The sequence below is a fragment of the Harpia harpyja genome, chromosome 12, assembly GCF_026419915.1.
Source record: "Harpia harpyja isolate bHarHar1 chromosome 12, bHarHar1 primary haplotype, whole genome shotgun sequence".
NCBI lineage: Eukaryota > Metazoa > Chordata > Aves > Accipitriformes > Accipitridae > Harpia > Harpia harpyja.
In genome coordinates, this window is record NC_068951.1 from 34937671 (window position 1) to 34953880 (window position 16210).

The window sequence follows — 16210 nt, forward strand, 5'->3', positions numbered from 1 at the left end:
CCCTTCAAGCTCCTTTGCAGAGAACTAACCCAGATAAGAAGCAATCCACTAAGAAAAAGATTGCTTCACTTTATTTACAATATCTTTTTTCCTGGCTTAGTTTTCAGTTGACTCAACATGGGTTAGCAAAAAAAGAGGTGGTGGGAATGTGTAGAAGAATAAGGGAAAGGATGGGATTTCCTTTCTGTTTATAGCTGGATTTTTATTTCCTCTTTAAAGCAAACAATCTGTAGCATAGCCAGCTTGTATCAGTAACTGATCTTGCTGTTTCTCTGTCTGGGCTGAAAGAATAAACAAACATTTTCAAAAAGTAAACAAAGGGCACAAATGGTGAGAAAGAGAAATAAATAGAATTTAAAAAATCAAACCCAAACCAAGAGCTTCTTTTGCTGATGTAATAACTTTGAAGTTCTTTTTGGCCTTCAGGGAGGGAAATGTTTTGCTTAAAGGTTTGCATTGGGAATTCTGGTGGGACAGAATATTTTCAAATCCTTTGGCCTGCTTAAACCTTATCAGTGAAGACATGCAAATTTGTCTCCTTAGTGTGTGTAATTCTTGAAATTGAATGTAGCTCTGCTAGACTCTTAGCTGACTGTTGTTGTTCATGGCAAGGAGACACAGGACTTGGAAGAACATTTGAACTGTAGGTACTTTGCAACTTTCAAACTCTGGATTTGTGTGTTGCCTTTTGGTACTTTTTAAAAAGAGTAAGAACACATAACATTAGGTGTCTTCTCATGCTCTTAAAATGAAATCTCTGACCTTATGCTTAACCCTACCCGACTCTTTTCCATCACATCAGCAATCCGATTTTTCCCCAAATCCACAATTTTGATTTGAATGCTCTGAGGGTAATTTTTGACTGAGCTTGCACAGAGTAGAAGTAGGCTGATGTACTCTACGTTTTAGCAAAGATTTTCTTTCACTCCCAGCTGTCTTCCCTGTGAATTACATATTAGGCTGTCATTAAGAAGAGATGAACTTTGCTCTGGAAATTTGTAACCCATTATTCCAAGATAAGTGACTTCAGATGGGGTATTGAAGCAACCCCCTCCTCTAGACAACAGAAGGCCAGGCAGTTGTAGCATTCAGTCACTAAAAAATAAACTCGTGTCCTGTTATGGCTGGTTGCCTTTGGTTGTCTTTCATGGAGCAACAGGCACTGCTGTGTCAATCTGCTTGGCGCAGTCCAATCTTTCACTCCAGCAGGTCATCTTTCCAACACTGTTGGAAACTATTAGTTGTCATTAACATGTAAACTAGTTTCTGTCTGCTCAAAGAGGGGAAGGAACAAGATTATGTTCATTGATGCTTTTAATCAGCTGCTGTTGGTGGAGCTCTAAAGGTGGCAGTCTATAGACTGTGCTCCAGACCTGCTGCAGGAATACATACAGCTGTGGTGAGAAATAAAACAGGCAAGTGTGGTGGTGGTGGGGAAGCCCGAGCATGTTTCATTTTTGAGTGAGGAATTATGAAGCGTAACTGAATGGCTTTCCCCTTAAAGATTAGATAGCACAGTTGCAGCTAGCCTCCCTAGAGATCTGGGAGGGAGGAGAAGCTGTGTCAGACAGATGGCTATAGTAATTGCTTTTCTTTTTCTCCCCCTTGGTAGAAAACCTCACGAAGCAAAACTGTAAGGCCTAATTCTTCTGCAGTGAAACTGGTCTCTGCTAGGAATTGAACTTATAGCAGTTTAAGAGGAGACCCAAGAGTTGATGAACTGACTTGTTTCTTTTTTTTTCCTCTAGTTTCACATCCTTCTTCAGATTTTAATTGTCCTGGCAAATTCAATTAGCTCAAGTAATGAAGAACTGCATGGTATGTGTAAAGATTCAACTTTGGTGACCTATGTAGGGGATTGGCATTGTTTCACATAATACTGTTTGATCAATTAAGCTTTTTTCTTTTTTAAATTTGAGAAGCTATGTGTAACTTCCTCTTCAATTAAAAAAAGTTAAAACCACAGGAATAATCACACAGAAGCTAGGAAATGCCTGAGTTAAGGTTGCCAAGATAACCATGTTCCAGCCACTTGGCCGGTGTATGTTTTGATATGATCTTTAGTTGCATGGCTATACAGACTTTTTATCAGAAGACAGGACTGCTCTGAAGTGACCAGGGGTTGTCCAATCTCTTCTGCAGATATTAGCAAGATGGTTGTCAAGCTCCTGCGGCTTGTCAGCTTCCTAAAACCTTCCCATTGACTTTTGGGTCCCTGTGTAGTGAATTAAAACATGCCTATCATCAATAAATTTTTCTGAAGTAGTCTATGAACCTGCAGCTGTTAGCTCAGTATCAGCTCATGTCAGCCTAAAGCAGGGTTTTCTCAGCTGTGGTATCTGTCCCACAGGAAAATGATACATCACTTCTGCACAAGAGGCTGAACACCACTTCCTGCAGGCTTGTGGCTTGCAATACACGGACCAAGAAGGCTACAGAGCCTTCTGGGATAAAGTTAGTGGAAGATATGAACAGATTAATGCTCACTAATGCTAGGCAAAATGTCATGGCTTTAAAACAAACCCAGACCTGTGTCTTTTGGTTTGCTTTTAAGAATTTTTTCAAGCTTTTCTTTTAGTCAAAGATTAATTCAGCAGCCCTAGGTAATTGTATGTTTCCAAGGACTGGGACTTCGACTGTAAGCTCTGTGCTGTGACGGTGTTACAAATTCATCAGTATTGGAGAGTAACTACCTCTAAGCACTATCCTAGAGGAAGGTGCAAGAGGGCAAATGTGACTTTGTGTGCTGTTGGCTACAGCTACTGATGTTTTGTAGCCACGTGATCTGATTTGCCATTTCGGCTCACGAGGCACCTTCCCTTGTTTCCTCAGATTTTCTCAGTCTCCTCCTAATTTCTTCTGCTACAATTTCTTCTCCCAGCATGTCAGTGTGTGAGCTGCACTCACTTACTCGAATGTGTGATTCCTAGTCACCAAATGTATTTTATACCACCTTTCTCGTCATCTGAATGTCTCCTGCTGAGTGTGGGTTTTACAGCAAATCCCACACGGCTCTTCTTGCACAGGCAGGGGATTTGATGAGAATTAACTGGCACTCTGCAGCTCTTGTTTCTATTACTTCATCTTATCCTTACACCACAAAATACTTCTGGTAGAAAAAGGATATTTAGAAACCAGAAACCAAGCTATTTTTAGAGCAAGTTAATAAAGCAGCTATATGAAGGGGGGTGTGTGTGGAATTTCTGTTTTGCTCAAGACTAGTTGATATTAATCATGCCTTCATATTGGCAAACGTCAAAAGCAAGCTATTGTATGGGCAGGTTTGTTACCCTGGAGGGATGAGCAAGTCTCTCGGAGGCTAGAGATGGTGGCACATTTTCTAGTTCATGTTCCGTTTCTGTTGAGCTTCCTTGTGATTGTCTCATCCATTGTAGAAACCTTTGCTCCATTTTTGCAACTGTTTGGCATAAGCTCAGTCCTGGTCACCCAAACCTGAGTGCACCTGTCTACCTGTGGGACTGCACAGTTGTCATAATATCTTTGCATCTTCTGGATGCTGAAATCAACAGTATTTTCTTCAATGGATGCTCCAACGTTTCTCGGTTCTGAGAGTCTAAGCTCTGTTTTAATTACTATTTTGATTTTTTTTTTTTTCCTTACTTGTGGGTTGGGGGTTTTTTTGCTGTTTTTTGATTCAGCTATAGTCACCTCTAACCAGCCATTTTTCTTTCTTCTGCCTCCATCTTGCTGCCAAACTGTGGTTTGAAAAGGGCATATCTATCACTATTATAGTGAATCAGAAACACTTCAAGTAGACTGTCTGAAGGATGTTAGAAGTCTTTGACCCATGATCTGGAGACACTTGTCAGTACCTGTTGAGAGTTATATTCATAGATTACAGGACCTTTTTGTTGCTTGTTCATTGGGTGTAGTATTTATCTGACTCTAAACAGGGCTATCAACATGCTGTTCTTAAGCAGGTAGCAGTGAAATCAGGTTTATGGTGTTCTCTGCTTTCTAATAAATAACCTTCTATATTCAAAATGATTTTGTTTTGCCTTTCCTTTTTTACTCTGCAGTTTCCCCCACAGATCCCATTATGGACATGCATGGGGGAAAGTGCAAAGTAAAAAAGGAAAAACTTAATGGGTTACTGTTATTTTGTTTGCTTTGGGAATGCATACCTGCCTCTTTCAGTTTACTCAAAACCTGGAGTACCATGTGGCTGTTGGCTGGGATCTCTGTGCTGCCACAATATAGATAATGAATTGGCATAAAACTCACTTTAGGTGGGCTGGGGGAATAGGTAAACACAGCAACTCAGGGTGGCAGGCTATAAACCACCTCCAACTGGGTGGGTCCTCCGACTCCCCTGCTTTGCCTGTGACAGATGCATAAGACAGGTGTTGCTGTGCCAGTCCACATGTCCCTCCTATGCACAAAAATGTTGTCAGAAGGGGATAAAACAGACTCTGGGAATCCTGATGTCTAAGGATTAAGGATTTATGGATGTTTGATATAGAGACAAGAAAAAGCTGTGGGAGGAGGGATGAGATTACTGCTGCAGCATGGTACTCAGCTGTGCTGAATAATGTCAGCTGGGGTCAGTAGGATACCTGTGGGGGTATCAGGAGGCTGTTCAGTCCTTCAGTCTCTAAGTGACCATGTGCTGTATTGAAAGCAAAGCCCAGTGAATAGGATTGCTAGTTGTATTTGTCAAGGCATAGAATGGAAATCAGTTCTCTGTCCCTAGCTGTTCAGTGGGCTTTCCTTTGAGAAACTGAACATAACTTGCTGAATATGATGTACTGAGTTTAGCTTTACTATCCATTTCAATGGATTCCCACAGACCATAACACTGATTTATCTCAGGTCTGGGGTGTCTACAGACAGAAAGACTCAGAACAGTGTTACTGTTTTAGCCTTTCTGTTGCTCTGTCTAGAAATTTGCAGGCTTTTGTCCTACTTTAAAATCAATTGCAAGTGAGTGCCCTGCTGATGAAAAGGTCCTAATGGCTGCTCCAGTCCTGGAGAATGACTCTCTTTCAGCACCTGCAGAGCAAATATAGTACAGAGAAGAGCATATGCTTGTTGAGTGGAACAGACCAGCCCTGTTCTGGCCTTGTGCAGTCTTTGGTCCCTTTGGCCTGTTTGTTATAGAAGCCTTGTGAAATATAGTCATGAGGGTCATGTTGAGAGAAAGGACATGAGTCTATTTTCTCCAAGTAGATTTCAGAACCATGTCAGCGATACCCTGGAAAATCATCCACCAGCGGCACCCTGTGTAGCACAGGGCACTTTTACAGGTAGATGTGCATTGATTTTAGCAGTTCTGCTGTAGTGATCAAGGCTGGAGGAAAGAGGGTGTGATGGGGTGGTCCAGACAACCACTGCACTGTGGCTGCTAGGAAGTAGCGTAATGCATCAGAGCCCAAGGTTAAGTTGCCGTGATATCAAGGCAGAGATAAGGCAGATCCCACTCTTAATTCCTGCTCTGTGAAGTCTGGAGAGAAAAGCAAACCTTGAGCTGGTTTCAGAATGTATTTGTACCTGGCAGAATGACCAGGATCTCTTATCTTACAAGCAACGTCAATCAGCTGGGAACAATAGGGCTTTGTAAGGTTTCTTGCCATCCCAAGCAAAGGCAAACTCTCTTGGTTTTGACAGGGTCATATCTGGAGGTTGTCATGAGTCTGTGTGTAAGATGCTGTTGCGAAGCTGTGTTGGGATGTAATTTTCTTTGTTGCAGTTCTGGTGCCTTGGGGTGGGGAGAAGATATGGTGGTTTTCCTACAAAGGCTGTATTTACCTTCTGATGTGTTGTGATCTCTCCTGTATATTCAGGTTTTGACTGAGAGAATAAGCCACAAATCTAAGTTGTCCCACTATGCCTTTTGAAACAAATTGTTCTCTTCCCTACCTGCAGCCCCCACCAGTTCAGGAGATCTTGAGTCTCACTGGTCTCTTATATATACACACTGTACCTGACACAGTCAGACTCAGATATTGGACAACTCTTGGGCTCCATTCAGATGATGAGGAAAGGTAGTATAAAATACATTTGGTGACTAGGAATCACACATTCTAATAAGTGAGGATAGCTCACATGCTGACATGCAGGGCTCTTGGGCTATAACTGCGTGGCTCAGCGCTCTGCAGACACCCAGCTGTATTACTTAGAGCAGTATATCTCTGCTCAGAGTGAAAATAAACTAGTCTGTGTCCAAAGCTAAGCCTTAGCTCTGCTATCTCTGTGCAACAGTGTAAATACATGACCATAGCAGCAGACTGAAATTACAGTAAATTCTATGAACATCACTGAAATCACTTTAGCTGTGATTCATTAGTCTGCTTTTCCGGTTGGTCTTAGCCACCTGCAGTGTCAAGAATCAGAGAAGCTGATAGTGGGCTGCATAAACAGGATGGAAATGAAGGTCCCACGTCAAAAACATCACTCATCCTAGTTTGACTTTTCCCTTTTTTAATTCAAAGGGAGGATTTGCAGAATCAGCCCCTTTAAGATTTTTTATTTTTTCTATTGCTTGGAATGATTGCCTTTTGTGCAGCAGCCAAAATCTATGCAACTTCTTTCCATATTATGTGTCACCTTCTGTCTAGGAGAGGACAATGACACAACCTCTTCAGTTACTTTGTCTCAAGGCATTAGTGAAGTGTTTGAAAATGAACAGAAAAGTTTCCAAGTGACATTGTGTCATTTAGAAACCCTAGCTATGGAAAGGATCAGAGTGGGTGTCTGAAAGCAAGACAGAGATGGTATTTTGGGCAGCAGACTAGGATGCAGGAGAAAGAAGCTAATTTCTGACCTCTCTGACCTCCCTCTCTTTTTCTGGACAGTTTGTTTAAAACCAGGTGCACCAAAGTATTTTAGCCAGTTGGAACTGGCAGATATTCCCCAGTAAATGTCGCTGGTCTAGACTGGGGTGAAGAGTGGGGAGAGCAATTGGGTGCTCATGTTACAGAAAGAGATCAAATTAGCAAAACGTGAGATTATAGTTGCTGGTCACTGAATAGATCACACAAAAATTGTAATGATTTTTCCCCAGCTGCTTGCCAAGTTATTTTTTAACTTTTCGGTGTTTACTTCAAAAGAACAGGCTTTGTTTTCATGAGAAGAAAGCCTCACAGCCCCTTATTTCCTCCTTTTACTATGTATTTGCTTGTAGCGGAAAAAGCATCAGCAAAGGAAACTGTTCTGGATTGGTTGGTTACACAAAGTCCTCAAGCAGAGACCAAGGAGGTCAGCGTGGAACATGGCACTGTATCTGAAATAGACTTTACTGTTTCAAAGACTGAAAAGCTGCTTTATGTGGGAGGCCAAATGCAGTGGCTTAGTATGGAACATGAAGTAGTAAGGAGCAGGCTGTCAGCTTGAGCAAACCTGTGACAAGCTCTGGCAAATCTACTGGAGCTGGTTTATGAAAAGCTGTCTCTGAAATCACAAGGCGATAGATAAAGTAAGTAGGCTGAAGATGAGACTCTGTAAGTATCATAAACTTCTCCATGATAGTCATATAACACCTGAATGAATAGTCAAGCCAGCCTCTTTTCCTTTGAGTGTCATCTTTGTTTTGCTCGGTTCTTAAAGGATGGAAAAATTGTCATTAAGGTTTTATTAACTCATTGAAGATTTCTGTTTTCACTTGCACAGATGAAATCATGCAGCAGGAGATACGGCCGCTGGTTGCAGTGGATATAATAGAGCAGCTCCACAGGCAATTTGCTATCTTGTCAGGTAAGAAGTTGCTGGTAATCACTCTCCTGGATTCTCTTGGAAACGTATTGGAATCTGTCATGCTGACTGTCACCCTTCAGCTCTGTACAGCAGTTGCAGTAGTATTTTTATATTGTTAATGAAAAGTGCTGTTACAATCAGACATTCACAGTGTATGGAACTGATAAATGCCAATTTGCTGTGCTTGTTTTTCTTAAAGCAAGTTAAATTTCCATGCTCTCCACAATGTGTGTGTGTGTGTGTGAGAACAGATTTAGAGGGTAAGAAATTAAACAAATCTTTCTGTACATATCTTGGCACAATGTCCAAGCATCTTGTTTGTGGGAAAAGATTTTTGGTCTATCAGGGAGTTATTCATGACCTTCCCCCTCTTCCTCATTTCCCTTTGTTTTAGAAGTGATTCATTTCTAAAGTGTAAGGTTCTAATCTTTTAAAGATTTGATTATTACATATTCCTTTGTTTGCCTGAAGTTTGCAATCACACAAAATGATGCAGTTCCTGCCCCGAATAAATAGCTGATATTGAAATATTTGCCAAATTATTTAATACACTTATTTCAGATACTGTAGAAGAGAAATCCTTATCTAGGTCCTAAAATGGCCTCTGCTGCTGACTGTATGGCCTCTGGCAACTCCTTTTGTCTGTTTCTGCCTGTTCTGCAAATAAGGGAATTAAGAATTTGCTTTCCATCTTCCCCATAGACACAAAGTGAAGTATCATAAATTTGCAAAAAATACAGAGATAGTCATAATAAGGTACTCTTGGACAGCCTGTTCCTCTCTGGTTCTTGCAGAGGAACACTGGGTACACAGTGCAGAGAGTACACAGACCCAGCTCTGCAAATGATCGACTCAGCCGGCCCAATCCTTGCTGCATCTTCACATTTTTAAGTACACTCCAAGCTGCCAAATGAAATCCAAATCTTAAGTTACTCAGAATTCTTTATGGAGCTCTGAGCATTAAAACTTGATTTTGGAGGTTTCTAGGTAGCATCTTGTGGCAGTTTCATAAGCTCAATAACTACTGTTTTGCATTTGTCAGAGGGTATTGACGGAGCAGAGGTGGAACCAGCTGCCTTCTCATCTGCAGCAAACCATCTCAGGGTCACATCTTCCTAGAATTCCTAATAAACACAAACGTCCATCCAGAACAGTGTCAGCAACTGCATAAAATTGCTCAAACCTTTTGCATCCCACCGTTGTGCTCAGTGCTGGGTAACTAGGCAATGCTAGTATAGCATCTGTCCTAAGACAATTTTTGTGGGGTAATGTTGCAACATTCTCCTTTGGCTGTCCAGGCATTTGCCTGCATACCATGTGCTTACTCTCTGCTGTGCCAAACTGGAGAAGATAGTGAGTAACTTGGTAATATTGTTAAGTGCTCCACACCTGACTGCCAGATATTTCAATGCACAGATGCCACAACAAGGTCTCAGAAGCATTAGGTGGTCAGGGAGAGCTGGGCACCCCTTTCTCGTAAGGTGCTAGCTGCTTAACAGAAAAAATAATGACTGATGGGTGGGAGTTGACAGTCTTTTAATCTGTGGGCTGTTGTGAAGTTTGAAACCAATCCTCACTTAAAGAACTGCTTCAGGAATGCTACTTAGATCCCTTTTATTAGTTCTAAAATGGCTTTAAAATATTCTTAAATACAAGGATGGGAACAGGGAATCTAATCACTGTTCAGCTTTTGGGTCTTGATGTTAACTTCAGTCAGATCATAACTGGGATAGTTGTCTGCTCTTTGTAAGCAAGAAAACACTTATCAGCCGGTCTCTCCGGAATGCTCCGCTTGCTTTTTCCTTTCGCCAGGTATGCAGAGCTGCTGAAACCAGTATTGTTTTCAAGGCCTTTGGTTTAACTGATACATGAATGCCTGAAAACACATCAGTGTAAAGAACATCATGCATGTTGAGAATTCAGTGCCTCATGTGCAATGCCTATCCGGTAAAATGTGGAGGACTGCTTTTCTTAAACCCCATTACCTTGCAACATTTGAGACCATTAATAAAAGCTATATGTGGCATGTAATGAGCAACTTGTAGAAAGTGGTTTACTAAACAGGAAGAAAAACCTATTCCAGTTCCAGCTAGAACATTAAACATGGCACAGAAATGTGAAGGGTAAATATTAAAAAGCATTTTCATATTTCTTTTATGGACTCATCATTTCAGCAGTGTCTGTATTCTCACCTGCTATTTTAGCAAATTCAACTCTTCACATTTGATTTAATTCTTTTATTCTTGGAAGCTATGAGAAAGATGTTTAAATAAGACTATTTAAACCTAAGATGCTTAAAGACTTTGTAAATAACTCTTCATAGAAGGCAGGGCTGAGGGGTTTCTTAGTTAGGGATTGGCAAATAACTGGTTCATCAGCATACAAGTACTAAGAACAAATACCAAAAGTAAGTAAAAAGGTGTCTCTCATGTCCTCATCTACATAAATAACAAATGCCATTTGAAGAATTTTCAGGCTTATCTAAAATCTTTTCGGTGCAGTCCAGAAATAATATCCTAATAAGAAACAGGGCAGTATAGTTCATAGTTTCTAAGTTGATTTCAGTGTGAAGTTTGCAGCTAAATTTGGAAACCTGGGTGCCTCTGCTCTGAAATCCCCATGGCAGCCTGCGAAGAAGATCATGAACATAAAATCATCTACTCAGCGGTCCCTTTAGCCCAGTGTCTTATTCTGTTGGTGACCACTAGTGGGTCATAGGTAAAATATAAAAAGAGGAATCTCCCTTACTGTCCCTTTATTGCCTTCTGCAAACTGAGGTTTAGGTATAAGCCAGAAATGACTATACTTTTCAAAAATGCATTTCTCTAAATAAGTGTAACTTTCTTTTTCCTCTAGCAAAAGATTGTTTTCTTCATCCAATGAAAACAGATCTGGGCACTGTCCTGCCTCATGTCAGTTATTAAAGTAATTCACACATAAATGACTTTGGGGTTTTTTTGGTTTTTTTTTTTTTTTTTGCTAGGCGGCTCTGCAGCTTTTCCTTAAAGCATGCTGCTTTTCATTAAGCACAAGCAACCACAAATATTTTGGTGCTTCAGTGCTTGCCTACATGGAGGCTGGAAATCTCCTGATACTTAGCCTATTTCCTGGTTTTCCATGCTGACACATTCCAGCTCAGTAGCCACTATCTGAAAAAAACCCCTCTTGTTCTTTGGCCCTATCACTGTGGGCAGTAAAAGATATTCCCAACTTACTTGTAGAGTGTTTTGGGCATATAATATGTTTTTCTGAACAACATCATAAAAATTATATATGCTGATTTATACTCGTTGGAGTTATTTCTTTCACTCTGTAGGCTGCAGCCTCCAGAGGGCAGCTAGCCACCTCCTCCATGCATGCACACACAGAGTTCACAGGATGTTAGCAGTAAGTCTGGTTTGTGCTACTCCACAGCCTCTAGCTTTGTCAAGCTGTCCTGTTCAGTCCTGTGTACCCCAAATCCATTTGTCCAATGGTAATGAAAGTAACTGGTTGACTGTTGCAGAGTTTGTTATAAATGAATATTTATTTGGCTAATATCAGCTTTTTATTAACAGCTGGCAGCTGAGGCAGATGTAGTGAAACCATAATATTCCCTTGCAGTAAAGTAGAAAAGAAAAAGCAGAATGATTGACGTCAAAGACTCTTTGTTTTCTCTGGACATGACTCATTAGAAACACTTTCCTCTACTATTGCTGTGTACAAACTTCTTAGAAGAGGATCTGACTGTCTTGCAGTCTCTGAGCAGATGGTAGGAATTATGTAACAAGCCTAATGAGTTTGGTGTTTAATTGTGTCAGGGTCTAGTTATAATGAATGTATTAGATACTAATAGCCTCCTGTTTGTCCTGGCCCTCTAGCTACCAGACTAACCAAGACTGTACTGTCCATGCCAAGAACAGGGAAACTCTCCAGAGCCTTCCCTGGTCTGCTGTGGTTATGGAAAAGGCTGTGGTGTAATGTGACAATGTCCTTAATTATGCAATTCTACTTTGATCATCTATTTTTCCATGCGCTGATGTAGCGCTGCTTAGCTTGTGAGATCTGCTGGGAGTACTGGTTCTTGTGGTTAAGTTCTGGTTTTGAAACCACTACTGCCTCTTTCCTTTCCCTGAAACTGAACTTCTAACTATGGGACTACAGCTGTGACAACACAGGAGTGCACAGCTATGTTTGTGTGTTTCCTGTAGCTGTTAAGGGAACTAGATAACAAAGTTGGGTAGTACAGCAAACCTAGCTATTCTAACATATGCCGGTTTCTACTGAAGAATGGAAAACCACTGGTAAAATACTGATCCTGTCCTGCTGACAGACTAATAACCTGCTGTACCAACCTGCTCTTGGAACTACTACTACCCCCTCCCTTTTTATCTGCAACTTCACAACCTGTTCTTATCTGTAATTAACTCCGTCAAAGAGCCCAATCTGCCATTTGCAGCAATAATGGATCCCCTTACTAAATCATGAATTTATTAGACAAACTGTCACAAAGTGTATTAGCAGAGATTCATTTTCTTTGTGTTCTGCTCCTGTTAAGTCAATGGACTTCAGTGGATGGGAGACTAGATCTGAAAATGGTAACTGACTGCAAAGCCAGTTTATTTAATTTCCAAAGCCTGGAGGGTATTTGGCCATCTGCTTCCTGTTTAAACTGAGCCTTTTGGAAAACCTGGCCTGACTTTGCCAAAAGGCCAGTTTGGAGCTCATGTAAAAATCTAGACCCAGGAAGCATGATTCAACTTTAATGAGAAATTCAGCATTCACAACTCTTAATCAACATGGAAAACCAAAACAACAGAGCATGGAAAAAGCAAAACCTGACCAAGGCAGTGACTTCAGCCAAGATATCGCTGAATTCTTCAGCTGTCTGACCCAGGAGATAAATTGTACTCAGGTCTGCTATGACTACAGGAGCTCTCTGCATGTGGGCAGACCCAAGCAGCTAGCCTGCACGTGTCAGCAAAATTTGAAAGAAAACTTTCCAATACTAACTGATGAGTTCGTGTCTGTGGCAGGCTGGGGAGGTATGCGCTGTAAAGTTGCAGACAAACGTTTGGAACGTCTCCTGCCCATACCCTATTTGTTGGTTGTTTTGTTGGGGTTTTTCTTGGGTTTTTTTTCCCCCCCAAGGGATTCAGCATATTTGGTAAGCTCTAGTTAGATGTTACTTTATGAATCCTGCTATTGGTGTTACAAGAAAAGCTGCTGGCTATGGTATAGGACTTCAGTGCAGCTCCTGATTTTGTCTAAACCATGAATATTTTTGGTCCCTGGACAGGAGGCATAGGTGGGCTAGAACTGGGGAGCGGGAGATTTCCCGGGATCCCCATCATGTCCAGGAACTTGGCCCGCAGTTGTGATTGCTTGCTGCTTTTACATCAGTCATACCAACATGCAACTTCAGCTGTGTGAGCTCTCAGAATTCAGGACTCACACCTCATTTGTCAATCACACCCTTTACACTGCAAAGCAAAATTAAATTTTCTCTGCTGCCATATCCCGTTCTCCCCCATGCATATTCCTTCCCTGAATACTTCAGTTGTTTTGTTTCCACAGCTGAATTCTGGCCCCATCTTCACTGCAACAGCTAGCCAGGCTGCATTGGCAGCTGGAAAGCCTATCTAATAGCAGCAACTATGAATACTGCTTAGTGTCCTGGTACTTGGGGAATTGGTGCGCATAAGAGTGAGCGATGGTCCCATTACCATGCCTTGTACTACTACCCTGATGCAGCTTGTGCTACATCTCTTCTACTTTTCTTTCCCTTCCACTTCACTCTGCAGTTCTGTCCTGTCACCCACATTCTTCCTGTCCCTTTGTTCTTGGGCCACAAGACAGGAGGAAAAGTTGAGGAAGAAGCTAGGGTGGAAAATAAGGAAAGTGCCCAGGAAGAGGAGGAAAGGGATGCTGTCATTCCAAGTGGCAAAGCAGGCAGAAGGTCAAGGTGACTGTAATATTTTCCTCTTAAGTCTTGCCTTTTTTCAGGCAGTCCAGCCTTCCGCTCCTCCAACTCTGATGTTGTCTGTCTTGTTTGTGCTCCAAGTTGTTGAATTTGATGCACCTCTGTGTGTGAATCTGAATGCAAATGATTTAACTGTTTGCTGATAATTTACCTCTGATCACACATCAAGATCTTTAGTCAGAATGCCCTTCCCCAAGCAGCAGTGGGTCCGTACCTTTGACACAATGAGTTTGGGTTGGATGCAAGGCAGGTTGCTATCTGCAGAGGTAGAGAGCAGAAAGGAGATGGACCTCTTGAAGGAAATGGATGGAGCTGGTTCAGGCTGGCAGCATGTGTTGTGTTTGTGGGATGCTATCTGGGAGGGGAGCTCAGGTATGCATCAGGAGATGGTAGAGAGAATCTGGTTGAGTTTCCTCTGCAGGCAAAACTCTGGGGCTAGCTGTGACAGAGCAGCCTGGGGTCTGACTGAGGAGCAGTGACGCATGGGAGAATGCCAGTGGGATGGCCTGGCTCCCCTAAGGCAGGGTCAGGAGTGAGCCTCATGTTAGTTCAGCCAGAGGATAGCCCTGAACCTCCAACTCTTGTGGTCGCTGCTTGCAACGGTCCCGGCAACCAGCTGCTCTTTCCCTGGCCTGGCAGCAGCGTTTGGAGCTGCCAGAAGGTGTTGGAGGTAGCTGGGTTGCTTGAAGAGTGCTGCAGAGTGGCATCTAATGGCGCCTGGAGGAGCTGCAAGTCAGCGAGACCGAGGCCTGTGCATTGCATGAAGACGGCTGCCAGGCATGGCCATGCTCCTGATACTTATTTTTCAGTGTATCTTTGTCCTTCTGACTGCACTAAACTCAAGTTATTGCTCACTTCTCCCATGTGGCTCTTTAGCTCAGCTCATGCCTCATGTTGCTCTGGCTTTTCATCAAGCTCCTTTGCTCCTGGCAGTCCTTGGGCCCCCTTACCTTGCTGCACAGACACTGCTGAAGAGAGCAGACATGTTTCACGTAGCTGTATGTAATCCTCTTAGTTTTGTGCTGTGTTCATGTGGCTCGCTCTTTTCTGTCTCCTTCTTCCTACTCTCACTTTCTACTTAAAAATGTGTGTCGTCGTCGTCCCCCCCCCCTTTGAGGACTGTTTTTTTTCTTTTGGCCTTCTGTAGAGCTGCTGGAGGTTTTCTGTCCCTGTTTGCCTTACCTGTGATGGATTGTAAAATTTTCTGTTCAGCAATTGGACTCTTTTCACAAGTGATGCCCAGGAGTGTGGGGATTATGCACAGTCCCAGTAAGTGCAAGGATCGTATACAGAGAGTCCTTGGGGCCAAATTCCAGGCAGTTAGTCCTTATGGCTGTGGAACTGACTGAAGACTGTCCCTGTTGGGTTTTAGTTTGTGCTTTCTGCCCTTCCAAGACATCGAGTAACCAGTTAAAGTATTTCAAGGACTGGAAGAAATCTAGTGGCAACTCACTAGAAAGCAAGGTTGAAGGCCCAGAAAAAAAGGGCTGCAGCTTGTCAATTCACATTCTGCAGAAATTTGCATACTGCAGCAAATCTTGGCTTAGTGTCAGGAAAAAAAATGGCATTAACATTTAGATGTATGGAACTGCTCTCTCATCTAGAGGAGAGGGTTTTCCAGACACCCTTAATATATAAGGAGCTTCCCTTATATCCCTTAACATCCACTCATTTTACCTTGCTAGATATACGGATAAATGGATATGGATTGTTTTCCCTTGTAACTTAACTACTGCTCAAGGTTCAGATATGGGCAGGAACAACCCATTCCTAACATATTTGTGTTATTACTTGTCACCTAACACTTCAGACATTCCTGCTCTCTCTGTGTCATAGTACTTAACAATTTCTGATCACAAAACTCCCTCAAACTTCACGCTAATTTCATGGTATGGCAGGAACTGAGGGTTTCCTCATTTATTTCCCTGTCTGAAATACAGCTGTATTCAAGAACCTTCTGAGTGTTCTTTTGTTTTGGTTGCAGCAGGAAGTGCTACCTTCACCTTGAAGAATGAGATGGAGCCTAAGAGCTGCTAAGGGTGTGTGGCCTAGTCAAAGGCAAGCAGCTCCTGGCTCTTAGCTGAATGCTCAGTCTGAGGCTGCTCCTAAGTGTCCTTCTAGATTTGTTGCCAGTGGTGAAGGGAAGAAGTCAGTGTTCAGTCTGCTTACATTCATTCCTTGGATGGCTTTTTATAGGAGAAGATCCTGTGACAAAAATACACACCCACATACATACAGTGTGTCATCAGCCTGCATCATCTAGCTTGGGAAAAAGAGGCCAGAGGAAGAAGAGCACATGTATGAACGTGGGTGCAAGAGAAAGTGAAGATAAAAGGGACACAAAGAGACCCTGGTCAGCAGGAGTATTAGAAGTGGCATGTGAAACTTGTAGTTTAAACAAATCTGGAGTATAACTGCAGGTAAACTATCAGGTGTTGAAAGAGGGGATCCAGGGGAATCTTTATCTTATCTTCCAGGGGCAAATATTGCTGCTTTAAACCAAAATATTCCAGGTTACTACACCTCCCCCATTTA

General features: G+C 42.2%; 1 protein-coding gene across 17 annotated transcripts in view; it reads left to right on the plus strand.

Annotated features, from left to right (window-relative positions):
* Positions 1-16210, plus strand: part of MCF2L2 (MCF.2 cell line derived transforming sequence-like 2) — a 186823-nt gene that overhangs the window by 34632 nt on the left and 135981 nt on the right. For 16 of the 17 annotated variants that reach the window (XM_052804872.1, XM_052804883.1, XM_052804874.1 and 13 more), the window contains exon 2: positions 7630-7713. In XM_052804872.1, the coding sequence (XP_052660832.1) occupies positions 7630-7713 (84 nt within the window). Of the gene's footprint in view, positions 1-7209; positions 7436-7629; positions 7714-16210 lie in introns of those variants that run through there. The other variant, XM_052804878.1, reaches the window with a different exon arrangement.